The sequence below is a fragment of the Zootoca vivipara genome, chromosome 6 (genome assembly GCF_963506605.1).
Source record: "Zootoca vivipara chromosome 6, rZooViv1.1, whole genome shotgun sequence".
In the NCBI taxonomy this organism is placed as follows: domain Eukaryota; kingdom Metazoa; phylum Chordata; class Lepidosauria; order Squamata; family Lacertidae; genus Zootoca; species Zootoca vivipara.
In genome coordinates this window covers 27,102,296-27,122,982 of record NC_083281.1, presented here as the reverse complement: position 1 = coordinate 27,122,982, position 20,687 = coordinate 27,102,296, and the positions used below count along the sequence as shown (strand labels likewise).

The 20,687-nt window shown below is 49.4% G+C and overlaps 1 protein-coding gene across 1 annotated transcript; it reads right to left on the bottom strand.

Annotated features, from left to right (window-relative positions):
* Positions 1-1,733: 1,733 nt before the first annotated feature.
* Positions 1,734-19,698, bottom strand: HAUS5 (HAUS augmin like complex subunit 5). Its single transcript, XM_060275679.1, has 19 exons — positions 19,499-19,698; positions 18,143-18,205; positions 17,624-17,656; positions 16,247-16,271; positions 15,858-15,990; positions 15,073-15,232; positions 14,626-14,701; positions 13,813-13,892; positions 12,907-12,967; positions 12,608-12,735; positions 11,816-11,894; positions 10,581-10,726; positions 10,086-10,248; positions 9,186-9,266; positions 7,144-7,289; positions 6,238-6,352; positions 4,934-5,072; positions 3,784-3,916; positions 1,734-2,191 (listed from the first exon to the last, which is right to left on the bottom strand). Exons 1-19 carry the CDS (start codon positions 19,603-19,605, stop codon positions 2,047-2,049), a joined length of 2,013 nt encoding a protein of 670 aa, XP_060131662.1. The 5' UTR covers positions 19,606-19,698; the 3' UTR covers positions 1,734-2,046.
* Positions 19,699-20,687: the final 989 nt, after the last annotated feature.

Below are 20,687 nucleotides of genomic sequence, written 5' to 3'. Positions count from 1 at the left end.
ATTTCTGCTGCTGCTGCTGCTGCTGGTTGCAGGCTGGCCAGAGACTGTTTGCCAAAGGTATGCCCATTAAAGCAGGTTTCACTACTGTATTTGGAAAAGTGATCGTTTACGCTTTTTGCTCCCCACTCATGGAGCAGGGAACAACAAAGCAAAGACCAATGTTCGTTCAGAAGCAGAAAATACCTGGGCATTCAGTTGGAACAAAATACAGCAGGGTGGAAGGAGTATGTAATTCCTTGGTGTCTCTCTCCTCCACTCCTCCGTCATCCCCCCCAAAACCATGCACTGCCTCATTTGCTGAATATTTTACCAATTATACATATTCATAATATGCAGAGAATTTTCTTTGTCTGGCTCCCTTGGGTCAGTGGCTGGATTGTAAGCCACTTGGGGTAGGGGAACCGTCCTTCCAGAATTTGTAAAGCACCATGTACCGTAGTAGTATGAAAATAAAACAAACGAACAGACCCAAAGCGTAATTTTTTAGGTGGGTGAAAATATCTCTCAGCTCTCTTGGTTGCAAGGGCCATGGCAGAAAGTAAGCAGCGAAATTTTAGCAGCTTTTCAAAAAAGGTATCTGAAGAAGTGTGCATGCACACGAAAGCTCATACCAAAATAAAAACTTAGTTGGTCTTTAAGGTGCTACTGAAGGAATTTTTTTAGTTCTCATTGTGTTTAGTCATTTAAGATCAGCTGAGCATGCACAGGATTACAGTGCAATTGACAAGTCTAATTGGTCAGTTTCCTACTCTTACTTACCTGGGAGTAAGGTCCAACGAACTAAAAACAGGAACTAGTTCTGAATAGACATATACAGCATTAGAATAATTTCTCCAATTCGTAGCAAACATCCACGTCTTCTGAATGTCCACTTATTTTGTGGGGTAGCATGGCCTTTTTTCAGTGGGAGACACAGAGCGCAAATGTATGTATGTGCATTTGCCTGCCTGCAGTGGAAGATGGCAAACTTTCAGAAGAAAATAACTCCAGTTGCAGAACCTGCTTAGGATTCAGAGAGGTAAAGATTTTCCCAAGTCATCACTACAAACACCAAAGTGGGTTTATATGTCTGGGAAATGGTGAAAATATCCTTTAACCTGCACTGCAATTCAAGATAGACCCAGAGCCATCTTTGATGACATAAATTACTTCCTAGCCAAAATGATGTTTGCTGTTAATAAAGGAATTAAGAGACTGCTGGTAGGTTAAGCAACACAAACCCTTTTCAGTGCCAAACCATGCTGCCTTTAAAAAAGGCAGCCAATTTGCTTTGCAGATGTTCCAAGGTGGTTTCCCTTTTTGCTGTGAAATGGTAGAACTTCTGTTTTCTGAATGCCCACCTGGCCTGTGGAGCACCACAAACCTTAGCCTTACTTCAGGTGGGTGGGGTGGGGACCAGTGCCCCACAAGTTGTTGCTAGACAACAACCCCCACTATCCCTGCCTGGGGTTGATGGGAGTCTGAGCCCCAACATCTGGAAGGCCACAGGCCCCCTTATCCCTACCCTTAGATGGAACCCTGCTTTCTCGGGGAGGAGCAACAAACCAATGAAGCATCCTGCCGGTGCACAAGTGAGGAACTGCTGCTGAAATTGCAGGGCAGGAGCACCTATTGCAGAAGTTAGAAATGGCTGAGCCAGGCCACAGAAGGACGAGAGCAAGTCCCACCCACCCCTCCACCAGCACCTGAGATTGCATGGCATTTTGATTCAGTCCAAAGAACTGGAAAATATGAAGGCGCGGTTTGATGCGGTTAGATTTATTCCAAAGAATTAGAAAATATGAAGGCACAGTCTACTTATCAAATCATAACTTGCAGCAAGAAAGGGGGCTGGTGTGTGTGTGTGTGTGTGTGTGTGTGTGTGTGAGAGAGAGAGAGAGAGAGAGAGAGAGAGAGAGAGACCGCTCTTAGTTCTTCCCCATAGCAACCTGACCTATCCCATTCCCCTTTGGTAATGAGTGCAGCTAGGCTGACATATCTATTCCAGCAAGTCAGGTGTGGTGTGTGCCATTTTCACACAAATGCCCAGCACTCTCCCCACTGGTCTCAGACCCAGCTCTGCTGCTGATGTTGCTGCTGCTGCTTCTGTTGCAGAGCTTTGGCAGCCAGGGTCCAGCGCTCCAGCCACTGCTGCAGGGTGAAGCCAAGGCGGCGCTCGGTGGGGAGTACAAACTGTGCGGGTTGCTCCCACCTGGAAGAGGGAGAAACGAGAGGATGTTTCAGAGTGCCAGCTGGGCTAGTTTTTTGCAGGACCCCCCCACTCCTCCCCCCAAAATAAGAACCTCAGAGCAGATGGGTCCTGTGCACCAATTTCTTCTTCTTCTTTTTTTTTAGGGTAAAGGCAGAAATCCCTGTCAACTAGGGCTCCTCCAGACTGGGGAGTTTATTTTGCAGGTGCATCCCACAACATGCCATTGCATTGGGGTGGATACTGGACCATCCATACATTATTCCATATATCTGTTTTTTAATTTAGAGCACTCATTTTTACATCCTTAAAATATCAATGACTTCCCTTGTCTTTCCATGGAGTTCATTATACATATAATAAATCCCTGCACATTTTACAAAAGCATTCAGTATTCCATTATTACATCCATCAATACTTATTTACACTGTTGAATTTTTCTTAGTGCTGCCAGCGTTTTCAGCTGTACACAGTTATTTCCCATATATTCAATAAATGTTTTCCAATCTTCTCTAAACGTATGTTCTTCTTGTTCTCTTATTCTATATGTTAAGTCTGCAAGCTGCACATATTCTGTCAACTTGAGTTGCCATTCTTTGGTTGGGACCTTGCTTGTTTTCCATTTTGGGGCTAACGAAACACGGGCCACGGTAGTAGCATAAATAAATAACCTTTTTTTAAAAAAAAACACCTGGGAATTTCAGCCTGAATTATCCCCAACAGAAAGGACTCTGGTTTTTTTTGGGGGGAAAGTACATTTAAACATATTTTTCAATTAATTATGGATCATTTCCCAATACTCTTTTACCCTCTTACAAGTCCGCCACATATGATAGAACGTTTCCTCCACCTCTTTGCATCTCCAGCATTTGTCTGATTCAGTCTTATACATCTTAGCAGGCCTACCCGGAGTTAAATACCATCTATAAATCATTGTCAAGTAGTTCTCCTTCAAAGAATAACATGCTGTGAACTTCAAGTCGCTTTTCCAGAGTTTTTCCTAGAGGTTAAAATCTTTATTGTGTCCTATATCTATCACCTCCATTCTGAAGGAAATCAGCCCTGAGTGCTCACTGGAAGGACAGATCGTGAAGCTGAGGCTCCAATACTTTGGCCACCTCATGAGAAGAGAAGACTCCCTGGAAAAGACCCTGATGTTGGGAAAGATGGAGGGCACAAGGAGAAGGGGACGACAGAGGACGAGATGGTTGGACAGTGTTCTCATGTATACTCATAAATGAGTATGACCAAACTACAGGAGGCAGACTACAGACCAAACTACAGGAGGCAGACAGGAGTGCCTGGCATGCTATGGTCCATGGGGTCACGAAGAGTCGGACACGACTAAACGACTAAACAACAACAATATCTATCACCCAGTATCCACACATTATTCCTTACGGATGATGGGAGTAAGGCTGTTTGAGTTTGAGTAAGGCTGCCCTAACCAAAAGATAGATGCCACCAACTCCCATCAGCCCCAAGCAGCATGGGCAACAGCTAGGGATGATGGGAGTTGTGGTCCCAACTGTATCCGGAAGGGACTAGGCTCAGGAATATATCCCAAAATGGCTTGCTGACCTCCCTCCACTTACCAGGCATCTATGACAGCCTGTACCTCCTGCCAACAGTCAATACGACACCGGCACTGATCCGTCATGCGCTGGATCCGGGGCAGCAGCTCGCGGACCTGCTCCTCATCGTGGGTCTGTACCTCCCGCACGAGAGCTGGGGACAGAGGGGGAGAGGGAGATTTGGGAAGGACTCGCTGAGTATCAAGCAGCAACTATGTATGGAGGTTTTTGACCTCCCACAACTTGTGGGTGGCCTCGGGGTTACAGTCCACAGCATACGCAAAAATGGAAACTAAAAATGCATTTTTGAAATAGTATGGTAGTAGCAACCCCCTGCTTGCACCAATGAAGCCTAACACAGAATGGAAGGAAGTGTATTCCTGGAGTTAGCATAAGACAGAGGTTTTCAACCTTTTTGAGTCCACGGCTCCCTTGACCAACCACATTCTTTCTGTGGCTCCTGAGCCTCAGAAGTCCAGCTATGTCACCCCTTGTCTGCAGGGGCGGGAGCCCCTCCCTGCTTTTTGAAACCCCTCCCTTGTGGAGTGTTCCCTCGGCCTCCTCTCCCCTCTCCTTGAGAGTCCTCCGGGCAGCCACCGAAGTAGCCCCTGTTGCCTACAGCACCCCGGGGCGGGGTACCACAGCACACTGGTTGAAAGCCACTGGCATATACGGTATTTTCCAGTGTTCCTGAGAAAGAACATTGATGGGTATTGGTTGAGCCATTGGTGGAGGGCCACAGGTGAGGAAACTAGGCCTATTCCAGTGTTTTGGCTTGGCAGGAACTCCGATAATGCCTCTTACTTGAATGGAGAATGCAGAGGGGGCGGTGTGTATGTGTGTAGAAACCAGCCTATCAAAGGATAACATTCCCACCTGCTGCTCCGCCCACTTGTGCTTCTGGCCCCACCCACAAGTGGCACATGACCTTCAAAAGCGTGCCTAGAAGGGAATGTGGCCCTCAGGCGGGGGGGGGGGGGAACACACACACACCCTTGCCTGGCTTGCACTGACTTAACAGGGGCTCTTCAGGGTTTTCAGAAAGTGGATATTCCCAGCCCTAACCAAAGATGCTGGGGACTGAAGCTGGGACTTTGACATGGTAAGCAGATGCTGCACCCACAAACCACGACCCCCTTCTCCAAGAGGTGCCACGCTAAGGCCGACTCACCCTGTGCATCTGGCTCCGGGGAGCTATCCAGCTGGCGCTGCAGGCTTCCCAGCGTCCTCTGCTTTGAGCCAAGCTGGGCACGCAGGAGAACGAGCATCTTCTTCAGCTCTACGGTGTGCACGAGCAGCTCCTCCGGGGCCTGGAGACAGAGGAATGGTGGAGCACAGGGCACAGTAGACATCAACACAAGATGCTGGTGAGCAATACGGGAAGGCCTCCCATGTTAGAAAAGGGTTTCTAGGGCAGATTTCAGACCACTGGTAAAGGTTCGGAGTTAAGGGTGCTGAGTCATTTTGACAAGCAGCAGCCCTATGTAAAATAAAGCTTCATGTTTGATTTCCAGCTATTTCACCCATTGATGTGGCAATGAACTGCATTTTGTTCTCTTGATACGGGTGATGAATATGGCTGGGCGATATATTGATATATTGCCCAAAACCAGTTTGAAGTCAAAACCAGTATGATATCAGTTTCACAATTTTTGACCTGGCAATATATTGCAAACCATGATGTGATTTTTGCATAACGCACAGACAATGTGGGGAGAAACTATGAAGCCAGCCAATGCCTCTACATTATTTCAGACATTGTGACATATCAGTATATCACGATGTTTAGGAGGTGATCTGTCACAATGTTGAAAACCAGTTATCGCCCAGCCCTAGTGATGGACTAATCCAACAAAATTCTGCCCTGTTCTATAAAGTAGGGCATACCTAAAGGTGCATACAGAATACAACTGCACGCTTTACGAAACTGGGGTCGCCCAGAGCTCTCTGCTTTCACAGACAGGCCATGGCAATTGTGTTGGCTTCTGCATAATATGCGAAGCCCTTAGAAAGCATTTTTTTCTTGCTGGAAAGGAAGCCTGCAAAAAAGGCTGTGCGGGACCCCAGGAACATGGGGAAGCTGCCTTGCACCAGGCCAGGCTATTTGTCCATGAAGCCCAGTATGACTCCTGGCATTTCTCCCACCACCTGTTTCCTGACCCTTTTTTAACATAGAGACGTCTAACCTCCAGAAGCTACTGGACTACAACTCCCATCATCCCTGACCTCTGGGCCATGGTGGCTGGGGAAGATGGGAGTAGCAGTCTAGCAAAAGCTGGAGTGTCACAGGTGGGTGCCCGCTGTCCTGCTATAAATGAAAAGGTGAACTTAGGACTTCCTGTGTAGGCTTTACCACTGGGCTATTGGGGGAGGTGAGGGGGGGGGGAAGAAAAAGTTATTTCAAGTGATCCAACCCAGCTAGCTTCATTCCCCCCCCCCAGATATAAACCAAGCCTGCAGCAGAGAGGCACTCACCTTGTAGAGAGGGAAGGCAACAGCCTGGCACACATTGAGGAAGGGCTGGTACACGGCTGGTGCTGTTCGGCTCAGGCGGTGGATAGAAAGCTCATGGGCAGGGATTCGCTGAGACCTGAAATTTATTTTTATTTTATTTTTTGTGTGCATGTGTCAGAAAGAAAGGCTCACGATTTCCTCGCCACCCCATGCTGTGTCTTAAAATCAAAGATGGAGGATGCATTCTGATCCCATCTGTGTGCTTGCTTGAGGTATGGACACAGGCCCGGTCCGTGCTATACATCTAAAGCAGTATCATACCACTTTGAATCCTTTACGGCTTCCCCACCCCCCAAAGAATCCTGGGGAATGTAAAGGTCAGCAAGAGTTGTTAGGAGAGCCCTCTGCCCCATACAGAGCCTCGATTCCCAGGATTCTCTGGGGGAAGGCACAGCCATTTAAAGTGGTATGAAACTGCTTTACATTGCATAGCACAGATGGGGCCATGGGATACACACAGCTCTAAGCACCGTCAGGCTTAAAATAGAAATTAACCACCCTCCAGATTATGCACCAGGGGAGGACAAGACTCGAAACCCACATTGATCTCATTTGAATACAGTTTAACTGTTTGCACTTGTTCTGCCCAATGTATTCTGGCTTTGATCATCACAGGAGGAGCCAGGCCCAATTAACCATCAACCTCCAACCAGCAAAAGTCTTTAGCAGCCTTGCCCAACCTGCTGTCTCAACTCTAGCATGGCCCATGTTCAGTTGCAGTTCCACAGCATCTGGGGAGCACCAGGATTAGGGAAGGCTACTATTACTTGCAGCCAGTTCTCCAGCTTCAATGATTTCAGGAGACATGGCCAAAGCGTGACTTTGCACTTTTAAAAATGAGAAACTTAGAAGTAGATAAGGACTCACGCAGGGAGATCGCGGCGCAGCAGGCAAGGCAGAGCGATGGTCCCAAACTGTCGAACCTCACGGTCCACCCTATCCTCCAGTTGCTCCGCTGCTCCCTTCACCCATTGCTCTTGAGGCAGCAGTTTCTTTTCTATGAAGTCTTGGATCTGATGGAGAGACATAAAAGAAAAACCAGCATGGTCACAAAGGTGCCACGTAAGCACAGTACCTCTGCCTCCAGGTGCAGAACATGGAATCCCAGGTCTCCTCGCAGCACTTTTTATAAGATTTATTTTGGAAGTTTCTAGTCCTCAACGTTGCAGTACCCCACTTGGGTCAGGAACAACTCTAGTGCCAGTATGTTTGGAGGCGGTTGGAGGGTGGATGGTGGCTAACGGATTGAGGTTGAATCCTGACAAAACAGAAGTACTGTTTTTGGTGAGACAGGGGGCAAGCAGGTGTGGAGGAATCCCTGGTCCTGAATGGGGTAACTGTGCCCCTGAAGGACCAGCTGCACAGCCTGGGAGTCATTCCGGACTCACAGCTGCCCATGGAGGCGCAGGTCAATTCTGTGTCCAGGGCACCTGTCTACTAGCTCCATCTGATACACAGGCTGAGACCCTATCTGCCCGCAGACTGTTTCGCCAGAGTGGTACATGCTCTCCCACTTGGACTACTGCAATGTGCTCTACATGAAGCTACCTTTGAAGGTGACCCGGAAACTACAACTATTCCAGAATGCGGCAGCTAGACTGGTGACTGGGAGTGGCTGCCGAGACCATATAACACCGGTCCTGAAAGACCTACATTGGCTCCCAGTACGTTTCCGAGCACAATTCAAGGTGTTAGTGCTGACCTTTAAAGCCCTAAACAGCCGTGGTCCAGTATACCTGAAGGAGTGTCTTCACCCCCATTGTTCAGCCCGGACACTGAGGTCCAGCTCCAAGGGCCTTCTGGTGGTTCCCTCACTGTGAGAAGTGAGGTTACAGGGAACCAGGCAGAGGGCCTTCTCGCTAGTGGCGCCCGCCATGTGGAACACCCTCCCATCAGGTGTCAGGGAAATAAACAACTATCTGACTTTTAGAAGACATCTGAAGGCAGCCCTGTTTAGGGAAGTTTTTAAAGTCTAATGTTTTACAATTTTTCATGTGCTGTAAGCTGCCCAGAGTAGCTGGGGAAACCTAGCCAGGTGGGTGGAGTATAAATAATAAAATTATTATTATTATTATTATTATTATTATTATTATTATTATTATTATTATTATTATTAAATGCCACGATCCTTGCTGCTAAGAAGCCATGCTCCATCCTCTATCAATGGTCAGCCGGCAGCAGTCGTTACTTCAGGCTGCAGCAGAGGAGGGAATAGGTGGGGTGAGAGAACAGCAACTTTTGGTGCCTCTTCCCTGAGCTTTTGTATCCTAGATGGCCATTAGAAGACCAGCGTTCAACTAAGAACTTGCATTGCTGTTGGCAGATTTCTTCCTCCCTCCAAATTCATCTTCCTCTTATGCCATGCCTTTTCCTAGTGCTCGTGGGATAAATGGGTCAGGAAACAGCTAATGGGAAAGACGCACCTCTGCCCGAGATCCTGGAGAACCACAGGTGCCAGTCAGACGAGATAATCCTTGGCTGGGTGGGCAAATAGACCAACCTGGCATAAGGCAGATTCTTAGGTACAGCATATGAAGTTTGTAGCATGACCAGTCAGGCTTTAAGCAGATGGTGCGTTAGGTATGGGGAAACCTGGCGACTAAATGACCCTTTCAGTCCCTTCCAACTCTACAATTCTAAGATAATTTATGGAGATCACCAGGTTGGGCTACAAATCCCATTAGCCTTGACCAATGGGGATGTTGTAAGGGGCTGATGGGAGCTGGTAGTCCACACTCGCCCTCTCAAAACCTGCTGCTGCCCCTTAGCCTGACCCCAACATCTAGCATGCCCCCCTTTCTACATAGCCAGACTTCATCTCCCTACTTCTAAGCAACAGATTCTGGCACGTTGCCACCCCGGGCCATAAATATATTCATGTAGAGGTGAAAGGGAGCCTCAGATCTTGCCTCTGCCTGGTCCTTGCGAAGCTGTGATTTAAGATACGACGTTCCCTTGATGAGCGCCCGGATGTGCTGCTGTTTCTCATTCTGTAGGAAGGAGGCAGAGAAGGGAGATGAAGGAGCTACTTTTCAAAAGAGTGCAGACTGCACAAGGCACTCCCTTCCCAAGGCCTCTCCTAATGGCATAGGTGCGCACACACACACACACACACACACACGAGGCCATATCCACATCATCCAGTTAAAGCAGTATGACACCACTTCAGTCACGGCTTCCCCCAAAGCATTCTGGGAGCTGAAGTTTGTTAAGGGTGCTGGGAGTTGTTAGGTGACCCTCCCAGAGCTAAAATTCCCAGAATCGTTTAAACCAACCATTCCACTTCACAGGGAACTCTGTAAAGGGAAAGAGTGGGCTTTTAACAACTTCCTCCAATATAGCACCTGCCAGGTGTTGCCAGAGGCCCCACCAACCAATCAACATGGCCTGTGGCCAGGGATGATGGGTACTGTAGTGCATTATATTTATGCGGGGGGTGAGTGGGGTGGGGGTGGGGAGAGAAACAAGATTGGCTCTTCCTAACCGAGAAGTTGACATCCTTCTGTATAATTATTTATTCATTCGCATCCTGCTTACATGCCAAAATGGCTTCTAAGCAGTATTGTCTCAAGGCTTTTGACCCTACTCCTATCTATTGCTGGGATAGCTGGGCTGGTAGAGAATGCCGGCTGTTCATCTCAGGGTTGTGGGTTCAAGCCCCACGTTGGGCAAGAGATTCCTGCATGGCGGGGGGTGAGGGTGGGGACTCGATGACCCTGGGGATCCCTTCCAACTCCACACACCTATGATCCTGAGACCCACAGAACTCCTTTCCCCTCGAATATTTTCCCTCCCTTCCACACACTCACCACCAGGTGGCGGAAGTCCAGGATGCTCTGGCGTTTAGCTTGCACAGCCTGCAGTTCCTCGTGCCGGGTCCTCACCACCTCTTCCAGCTCCCGGCAGCCCTGCAGAAGTCCGTCTCTGTATCCCCTCAACCGCACGGCCCGGAGCTCCAGCTCAAATGCAGCTCTGGGATGGGAGGCAGCATGAAAGAAAGGGGGAAGAGAATCCCTGGCATGTGTCTGTTCACACAGTGCAGAAGAAGCAATTATTTTATTTATGGGTGTCTCCCTGTTTGCTTCCACTGCCCTTATTTTTATTCAACACCCCCCAATTGCACCCCAAAAGCTACTACTGCCCCGCTGGATTGTTCCAGCATACTGCCCCCTCCCCAGGGGCTGGTATCGCCCACTTTGGGAAACATTGGCTTCGAGTTTTGTTTTTAAAAGTGAGGTTTGAGGCTCCATTGCTGCTCATGGTCTCCCCTGAAGGAGCCGCAACTGTAAGATCCGTCTTCTCACCTGGCCAGGATGGAGCGCTCCGAGTCATCAGACAGCAGGCTATGCATCTCCTGGACGACAGCTTCCAGCCGAGCCAAGAGGCTCCTCTCCTCGGCGTTTAAAGGGATCTGCTCCACACAAAGCATCTCACACTTGCTCCAGCCCTCCTGCCCACCAGGAGAGGAAGAAAGAAAGCAAAGACTATGAGCGCCTCCTTTCCTTTGGCACACAACTCCTATGGAAAACGACAGCGCTGACAAAGCTCAGGAAGCTTTGGCTCAGTGGCAGAGCATCTGCTTCGTACACAGAAAGTCCCAGGTTCAATTCCTGACATATCCAGGCAAGGCAGGGAAAAGCTCCTGTCTGGGAGCCTGGAGAGCTGCTGCCAGTTGAGTGTAGGCAGAACTGAACTAGACGGACCAAAAGTATGACTCAGTAGAAGGCAGCTAATAAATAATAATAATAATAATAATAATAATAATAATAATAATAATAATAATTTATTTATATGCTGCCCACCTGCCTGGGTTGCCTCAACCACTCTGGGCAGCTTCCAACAAATTAAAACACAGTAAGACACCACACTTTAGAAACTTCCCTATGCAGGGCTGCCTTTCAGATGTCTTCTAAAAGTCAGATAGTTGTTTATTTCCTTGACATCTGATGGGAGGGCATTCCACAGGGCGGGTGCCACTACCGAGAAGGCCCTCTGCCTGGTTCCCTGTAACCTGGCTTCTCGCAGCAAGGGAACTGCCAGAAGGCCCTCGGAGCAGGACCTCGGTGTCCAAGCTGAACGATAGGGGTGGAGACGCTCCTTCCGGTATACAGGGCCAAGGCCATTTAGGGCTTTAAAGGTCAGCACCAACTCTTTGAAAAGTGCTCAGAAACGTAGCTTCCCATGTCCTTATCACCACACCCGCCCTAAATCCTGCCGCCCAAAATAATTTGGAGAGATCAATTATACACTTCCAGGAAAACAAGTTTTCAGATAACTGGTGTCTTTAGTTAACTCTCTCAGAATTCACACAAGAGTGAATAAGGGCAGCACAAGCCCCTTTAAGCAGTGAAGAACTGAATGTATGAACTGGCCGAAGTAAAAGCTGCATTGGAAATGGCACTCATTCATAAACTCAGGTAAGCAAGGTAGGTGCTTGACAGCCCTATCCACGAGGGATAAGACAGACCATGTGTGAACCATAGCTATATCCCGCCCCCACCGTTACATTCAGCCACAAGGCAGCGCCAAGGGCCCTCACCTGTATGAGGCTCCGGACAGAGGGCAGGTCATCCATTGGCTCTGAGACATCCTCCAGGTGGGCGCTTTCATAGCGAAACCTGAGCGTGGGGCAGAAACGGAAGAACTGTAGACCCCGAGGTGCCTCAGAGATACCGAGGGGAAGACTCTGACTTTGAGCGATCGCTTGGCATTGCGCGTTTCCCCCCACCCCCACCCCTTCCCCTTGATGGGCTTACTGGTGCCAAAGCACAGCAATGCTTCCGCAAAAAATAGCTGGTTCTGGGCCAGCCAGGTTAAGTTCCCCACAGTTCTGCTCCATAGAGAGATATCTGGGACATTGCGGGCAATTGAAATGGGGGACAGTGAAGAACCTCAGGCCTTCTCCCCAGGCCATGCCTCCTCTCCTTAGGTCACACCCTTCCCTGACCCTGCCTCATTACTATTATTATTTAGTAATTAATTAAATTTGCATACCGCCCTATACCCCCCCCCCCAGGTCTCAGGGCAGTTCACGAGATAAACATCCCAATATGGAAAACAGAAAATACATAATGAAAACAAAAACAAAGACAACCCAATAATCCCCCCTTCCATGGCACTGGCTGCCTGGTTGAAGAGGAACATTGTCGCCTGGCACCTAAATGAAGGCACCAGGTGAGCCTCCCTGGGGAGAGCATTCTACAAATGGAGAGCCACTGCAGAAAAGTCCCTTTCTCATGTTGCCACCCTCCAGACCTCTCCAGAAGCTGCCCAGGGGTGCTGGGGAGTGTCGTTAGCCCAGGAGACCCTTCTCTCCCGGGGCAGGACCTACTTGAGCGCTTCCACATCCCTAGGAATGTTGATGCTGGTGGTGAGCTCCTGCAGCTGCTGTGTGTTCTGTAGGGCAAGGTGCTCCAGGGCTGAAAGGATGTGGGCTGGAGGGTGGGAGCCAGCTACTTTCTGTGGGAAGACAGGGAAAAGTAGTGAGGATGACCTCAGAGACAGAGAGAGAGAGAGAGAGAGAGAGAGAGAGAGAGAGAGAAAAGACACTGCTCACAGGCAGTCATAGAGCAGGCTGTCCAAGCAAAGCAACAGGCTTCCTCGCCGCCGCTCTGCAATGCGTGGTCCTACCTCCACAACACTCAGCCACTGCTGGTAGGAAGGGTTGAGCTGCTCCTCATTCATCCCGCTGCTGAGAAACACCAAAGGAAAAAGAGAGAGCGTTAGAAATTCAAGGGCAGGCGCAGGGAACCCGCGGCCCTCCAGATGTGGCTGAACTACAATACCCATCAGCCCCAGCAAGCATGGCCAATGGCCAGGAATGAAGGAAGCTGTAGTCCAGCAACATCTCAGGAGGGCCGCAGGTTCCCACAAACCTGCACGGGGAGGCAGGGAGAAAGGGACAGGTAAGAATGACCAGGATGCTTTTCGGGGGGGGGGATACCAAAAGGGAAAGGGCACTCCCAAATGGTTTAAAGACATAAGGAGTTTGGAAAGGACAAACTGTGTGGGCGTAGAATTGGGGAGAGGGTCTTTAGCTGCAAGGGCTTTAGAAAGAGAGCACCATGGCACTGGACCGAGCCTGGAAGCAGACGGGGAGCCAGTGCAGGAATTTCATGGGGCGAGTAGAATTATGAACTGCTTTCCTTCTAGAAGACCCAAGGTTCAGCCCATCACATCTCACAGAATCATACGAGATAGAGGTAACCTTATCTATCTCGGGGAAACGCGCAATGCCAAGCAGAAGCAGGCAAAGTCCCACTAAAGGAAACACCCCCCCCCATCTAAAAAATTGGAGGATTAGCACTGCAGCAGAGACCTCAGAGTCCCAGTTCCGTTAGCCAGCGCTATGTTATGCCGTCCAAAGAGACCGTGGCTCATTGTTCTAAAATTTCTAGATACCCAATGTGAAATCCGGAAGCTGGGCACTCATGGAGCAAGGGAGAGGTCTACAATGCAAGGCTAATGGGAGGAAAATATACCAAACATGGGCCAAATGTAAGGGAAGTGGGAAAGGGGTGGAAGATAGGCTCTTACGGAAAATGCCCTGATACGCTGCGCTCAAAGAGGGTCTTCAGGAAGTGGAAGCGCAGCTGGCAGGCCTCCTGGACATCTCGCTGGAGAGAAACAAGGGACAGACCTCAGCTAAGGTTTTCCCCACCAAATACACCTACCTCCGGCCTGTTAAAAAAATGCAGTTAACAGGTTAATTCTCCATGAGTCAGCAGAGATGATGACTCATTCCCCATAATGTACTGGCAGGCTAACCCTTTTATCTGTGCTATGGGGCAGATTTGGGAGAAACTTTGCATATAAAAACTCAGGTTACAGCAAGGAAGGAAAACACTGGCTCCGAACCCTGATGGCTACTTCCACTGTCAGAGGCAACATGTTTCTGAATACAAGGTGCTGGAAACCACAGGAGGGAAGAGTGCTGTTGGGTTCCGGTCCTGTTTGCGGGCTTCCTATAGGCATCTGGTTGGCTGCTGTGAGAACAGGATGACTTTGGGGCAGTCACTGCCTCTCAGCCTAGCGCACCCCGCAGGATCATTGTGGGGATTAAATAAGGGAGAGAACCATGTATGCCACCTTGAGCTCCTTGGAAAGGGGAAAAGGTTGGGATATAAGCACCAGAAATCAAAATATTATGATTTCAGAATCAAGGTCTCAGCCAGTAAATAACCAGATATTGGTACCGTACGTACATTTTGACCAGAAAGAGCTGTCCTTAAGCCAGTACTACAAAGTAAGTAAGTACTTGGAAATCTCGATTTCCCTGATCTCAAGTAAATATACCTTTATAAGAAGCTACTCTGCCCTCTTCCCTGCAAGCAAGCCACCAGTCCTCACCAAAACCTCCGGCTCCAAGCTGGGGAATCCAGGCTCTGGGGCTTTCCTGCTGAACACCACCGCTGTCCTGGCCTTCCTACAGAGAACAAATTAGAACAGAGAGAACAAACCCCCTTCCAGCGGCTGGGCAGACCTCTCAAACATTCCCTGCATGCCCACTGTGGGCAGAGCAACCAATGCACATTTCACCTTTGTACACTAAGCTATACAAAGCGACTGCTCATCCACCACCCGGGCAAGGGAGAGGTGTCATCAGAGTTCCATCCAGGCAAAAACAATCAAGGAGGGGGCAAAGCTGGGGCGAGTGAGGGGTGTGGCCTGGAGAGGGGGGCGTGGCCTCAGAAGAGTTCCAAGGGCCAGGCAGGGAGGGCCACATTCGGCTCTTGGTTCCCTATTCTGGACAAATGTGCCCTGCCTATCCAAGAGACTGGAAATGGGGGACTGTACCTCTCGATCTCTTGCAGCTGCTCCAGACGGACTCCGACTTTTGCCGCTCTCGCTTGCAGTTGCTTGCGCTCTGCTGTGACCCGGGCAGAGTACGCCTTGAGCAGTAAGCTGCGGCGCTTGGCATCCCGGATCTCCTCCTGCGTCGTCTCCAGGGCGACTTCTGAGAGACCAGATGAGAGCAAGGGTGCATCACAAATTGGGCCGTGTGGGCACTCCCACGCAACTTTGGGATCTCTGCACAAGTGCTAGAATAACAACAAAGATCCCCTGTGTTGGGTTGTCACAAGTGCTAGAATAGGCATTAGTTTTGGTCTATTTTTTATTTTTTTAAACAACAACTCAAGGTTCTAGTCCTTATGAACTGGGGCCCCCAGACTTACCTAGTCTTGGGGTGGTGCCTCGAGTGCCGAATTGTGCGGCAGGTCAGAGTGTGCGCCCATACATGAGCGCACACGCGATTTCTGGTGCACTTCTGGAGCGTCAGAAATAGCTTGTGCGCATGCGCCAGCGTAATTGCCGGGTTGCCAGAACAACGGAAATAACTTGTGCGCATGTGCATGGGCCTCCTTTGACCCGGAAGAGTGCCGGAAATAACGCTTGCGCATGCACACAAGCTATTTCCGATGCTCCGGCAACCAGGAAGTGGGCAGCCGTGCCGATAAGAGCGGGCAGCGGCAGTGGTCGCTGGGGGCCGGATAAATGAACCTCGTGGGTCGTATCCGGCCCCCGGGTCGTAGTCTGGGGACCCCTGCTTATAACCGTTGAGCCAATGTCTTCCCACTCACCATCCGCCACGAGCTCACGCTGTGCTGATTCAATCTGGAAGTCCAGCTGCTGAAGCTCCCCCCGCAGGCGGGAGATGTCTTGGACCAGCTGCTTACGGTGCTCCTTCTCCGATTCTGAACTGCTGGGCTTACCCTGGGGAGAAAAACACCAGCCCTCCTAGGGTGGAACTCTGCTCACTCACACCTCATTTGCCCACCATACTCACAGACATAAGGCAACCCTCCCCCCAGCCCCACTGTCCCACAAACGTAGAGTGTGAATGTGGCCTCTATCTCCAAGTTCTCCCCCTCCACATCCTAAAGGCAGCCCCTTCCCCACAGATTACAAAGCCCAAGCCACACGGAAAAACACCAACACCCAAATCCCTCCCAGTATATCGATCTCTCACCTCAGTCTCCTCCATCTGCCGATACCTACATGAAAGATTTGGGTTAAGAAAACCAACAGTTTCCCCTTAGTCGCTACAACAACTATGTTCAGAAGTCACAAGAAGCCAACAACCACAGAACCCAGTTTTCTCTGCTGCAGGTGTCTCCCACTTCCATCCCTTGAGGTAAATAGCCATTTAAAAAAAAGTCTGGAAGCTTCTGATGAATAAACACAATTCAGTGCTTACACCCACACCCTAAGCTGTGGTTGATCTTAACAATGGTGTGTTAAAAATGCCAGCTTCGTAAACCATGGTTTGATGTCTTTCAAACAAATCGTATGTTAGGATCAACCATAGTTAGCTGGGGCTGGATGAAATGCCAAGCTGCGATTCATGAAACACCAAAGCCCTTTTCATGGATGTGGCAAGGGAGCAGAAGGGGAGAGCGTGAGAGCTCAGCAAGAGGCTAGGCTTGCTTGTTTATAACACAGTAAACCATGCTGCAGATGTAAGCAATGTGTTTAGACAAGTCAGAAAACAGGAACAAGTTCATCATTTGGAGTAATATTGATAAAGGAGGCAGTGGCACAAAGGTTGTTCTACAGAAAGGTTATTCTACAGGCCTCTAGAGTAGGGGCTGCCTCTTTTTTTTGGGGGGGGGGGGAGGGAGTGCCTCTGCTGCTGTTCTTTTAACCACAGTCAGGCAGACAAACTAAGCAGGTAATACATCCCTGGCATGAAATAAATAGTGGGCAACGCTTCACCTGCTGAATTTTTGGATGTCAGACTACTGAAGGTATAGGCACAAGGCAAATAAAAAACCCCAACACTTAAAAATGCAAAGGTTTGGGAAAGTATAAAAGTCCTCTCCTGGTGCCAAAATGACAACAAACACAGGCAGAAGTCACCTAGTCTACCTCATGGGATTGTTGTGGTAGGATAAGAAGGAAGTGGTGGAAAGAACTGTGCATCCACTTGGAGAAATGGCAGATTATAAAAAGGAAATACACTACAGAAACCCAACCGGTGCTTCTTCCTCCTGCATGGCTGGAGAAGCAGACAAAGGGGAGGAACACAGAAAGTTGCCTTATACCAAATCAGCCCACAGGGCTATCTAGCTCAGAACTGTCTACTCTGACTGGCAGCAGCTCTTGAGGGTTTCTGGCAGGGTCCTCTCCCAGCCCGACGTGGAGATGCTGGGAATTGAACCTGGGACTTTCTGCATGCAAAGCGGATGCTCTACCACTGAGCCACAGCCCAACAGCAAAGGAACTTGCCCATTGCCGAACTTCGCTTGCCAACACCATTGTTGGAAGGGGTGAAAGAAAGAGTAGGGATAACTCTTAGCAGAAGGCGGCATGGAACACTGGAGGAAAACGCCCACCAAAAGGATACCATAGCAAGTTGCCCCGGATCTTCTTTACGGTCCTGTAGTATCAAGAAAGAGAAAAATTAAGTCAATGAAGTGCATTGCACCCCCCACTACTGGGGGTGCTGAGATTCCTGCATAACGGGGTTGGACTAGATGACCCTCGGTGTCCCTTCCAATTCTGTAATCCTAAGTATCTCAGTCTAGCGTTAAAGGCACGAGGACAGAGCCGATAACAAAAGCTGGCTGCTTCAGCCCATCTATTTCCCAAAACGTCCCAGGAATGCAAACGGGATGCCAGGAGTAGCAAAATTCCTCATCCCAAAGAATTGCTGAATGTGGGCAGCTAGCAGCTAGCTTCACCCTAGAGACAGGGAGCCTGTGGCCCTCCAAGTTGTGTGCTGGACTCCAACTCCCACCGGCTGAAGCCAGCATGAAGTCCAGCCAACATCTACCAGCTCCCCACTGCGAGGAAAACAAAAAGCCAAATCCTAACCCACCAGCCTCTCGGTGCTTCTCCTGCACACAACCATTTAGCTTCTTACCTTTGGTGGCGAACATGCTGGATGACGAATTTCCAGATCTCAGCACACTGACCTGAGCACATCCTAGAGAGAGCAGGGGAAAGGATGGAAAACATTTATATCCCACTCATAAGCCAAAAAGGCTTCCAGAGCAACTAACATACAGTCCGTTGCATGCAAGCAGCATGTAACTCCACTGCTGCCCATATGCTTCTGGGCAAAGTTCTAGGCTCTTGGATTAATTTACAAAGCCTTTAATAACTTGGGACCAGAATCCCTTAAGGTCTAGTCGATTCGTTATATCACTGCCTGCCTGATGAGGTCTTTGCGGGAAATGCTGTTAGCAATCTCCCATGGCTCAGACCCACTTGCACGTTCAGAATTGTGGGCCCATTTCAGTAGACCTCCCTCCCCTCCTTGTTGAATGTCCAGTGCTTGGCGAGGACTATTTTTGTTTGAGCAGGCATTTTATGTAAGGTTTCAGATTCTGATGGACAATTTTTATCTCTGCTGTACACAACGGGGCTAAACAGGGGGAAATGTGGAATTAATCTGCTTAGAAGAGACTGGAATTCTAAGACAGACATTGTTGGAAGAAAACATTACAGGTGCAGCCTTCTAACACCCATCAGGCCCAAGCATTGCAGCCAGAGCCCCATTAGGATGGGAAGAATGGAAAATAGGGAGACCCACAGCAGGCAGAAGCAGAGTCAATGATAGGTGGACTCGGCTGATTCTAGTTTTCTCCCCATCCTCCTCTGGCTGAGGGCAGACTTAAGCCAGTGGAGGTCCTGTAAATCTAAGAAGAGAGCGCTGGTGGATCAGTTCAATGGCCCAAATAGCCCAGCATCCTGTTCTCTCAGTGGCCGACTAGATGCCTGTGGGAAACCAGAGAGCCAGCATGGTGTAGTGGTTAGAGTGCTGCACTAAGACCTTTGAGACCTGAGTTCAAATCCCCACCGAATCTGGTTTTGGGCCAGACACTGCCTCTCAGCCTAACCTGCCTCACAGGGTCGTTGTGGAGATTAAATGAGCTGAGGTGGGGGGAGAACTGTGTATGCCACCTTGAGCTTGGAGGAAAAGGTGGGATAGCTCAGCCGGTGGAGCATAAGACTCTCAATCTCAGGGTTGTGGGTTCGAGCAAAAGAAAAGGGTCCCTTCAAATTCTACATGCAATAAAATAAACCTGCAAGCAAGACGTAGGCGCAACAGCACCCTGCCCGCCAGATTCCCAGCAACTGGGTCACCAGAGGCAGTAACGCCCTGAACTCTGCACATGCTCAGAGGTACTCGCTTTGCTGGAGTTTTTGAAATATACTCCAGGGAGCCGCCTGGCGGGCACGGGTCTGAGGCAGGAGAGGGCCGAATGTCACCCACCGGCGGGCCGCACTCTCGGAGGGGATTCTGTCCGGCGGGAGCTGCATCTCCTCCGCAGCCCAGCGCCGAAGTTCCTGCGCCAGCGACGCCCCGCTGCTCCGCTCCATCTCGACCGCAGCCGCGGCTCGACGAAACTCCTTCCGCAGCTGCTGCTTCTTCTTTCCCGCTGCCTGCGCGGAACTTCAACCCTAGCGCCTTCTCTCCCGGGCTCCACCCTCCCTCGCGTGGCACGCCGGGAGATGTAGTCCCGTGTCGCAAGATCTGCTGGGACGTGTAGTCGGAGAGTGGGAGAGAGAGAGAGCGCGCGCGAAAAAGAGAGACTCCGCTTTCGCACAGGCTGCTGGGATTTGTAGTTTCGAATTGGCTGTGAGAGGGCTGAGTGTCTGCCCGAAAGGCCATGTCTGATTGTTTTGCTATTGCTACTACAGTACATTTTTTGCATCTTTATTCTTAGCCCTCTTTATGACTTATGCATGCATTTCGAAATGTGTTTGTGTGTGTGTATACTTCATTGGACTGGTCATGTTGTGCGGATGCCTGATGATCATCTTCCAAAGCAACTTCCCTATTCCGAACTTAAAAATGGAAAGCGTAATGCTGGTGGTCAACAAAAGAGGTTTAAAGACTGTCTCAAGGCAATTTTTTAAAAATGTAGTATAAACAGTGACAACTGGGAAACACTGGCCTGCGAGCACTCCAGTTGGAGAACAGCCTTTACCAAAAGTGTCATGGGCTTTGAAGACACTCAAACTCAGGACGCAAGGGAGAAACATGCTAAGAGGAAGGCACGCTTGGCAAATCCACACCGTGATCAACTCCCGCCTGGAAACCAATGTCCCCACTGTGGAAGGACGTGTGGATCCAGAATTGGCCCCCACAGTCACTTACGGACCCATTGTTAAAACCATGTTTATGGAAGACAATCTTACTCAGCTACAAGTGATCGCCAAAGAAGAAGAAAGAATATATATAGTTTTACAATTTAGAATACTTATTTAAACATCCTTAAAATATCAATGACTTCCCTTCTTCTCTTTCCATGGTTCATTTTGCATATTACAAATCCCTGCATATTTTACATAAATTAATCATCCAGTATTCCATTATTACATCCATCAAAACTTATTTACACTGTTGAATTTATCTTAATGCTGCCAGCGCTTTCAAGTGTACACGATCTGCCCCCCCA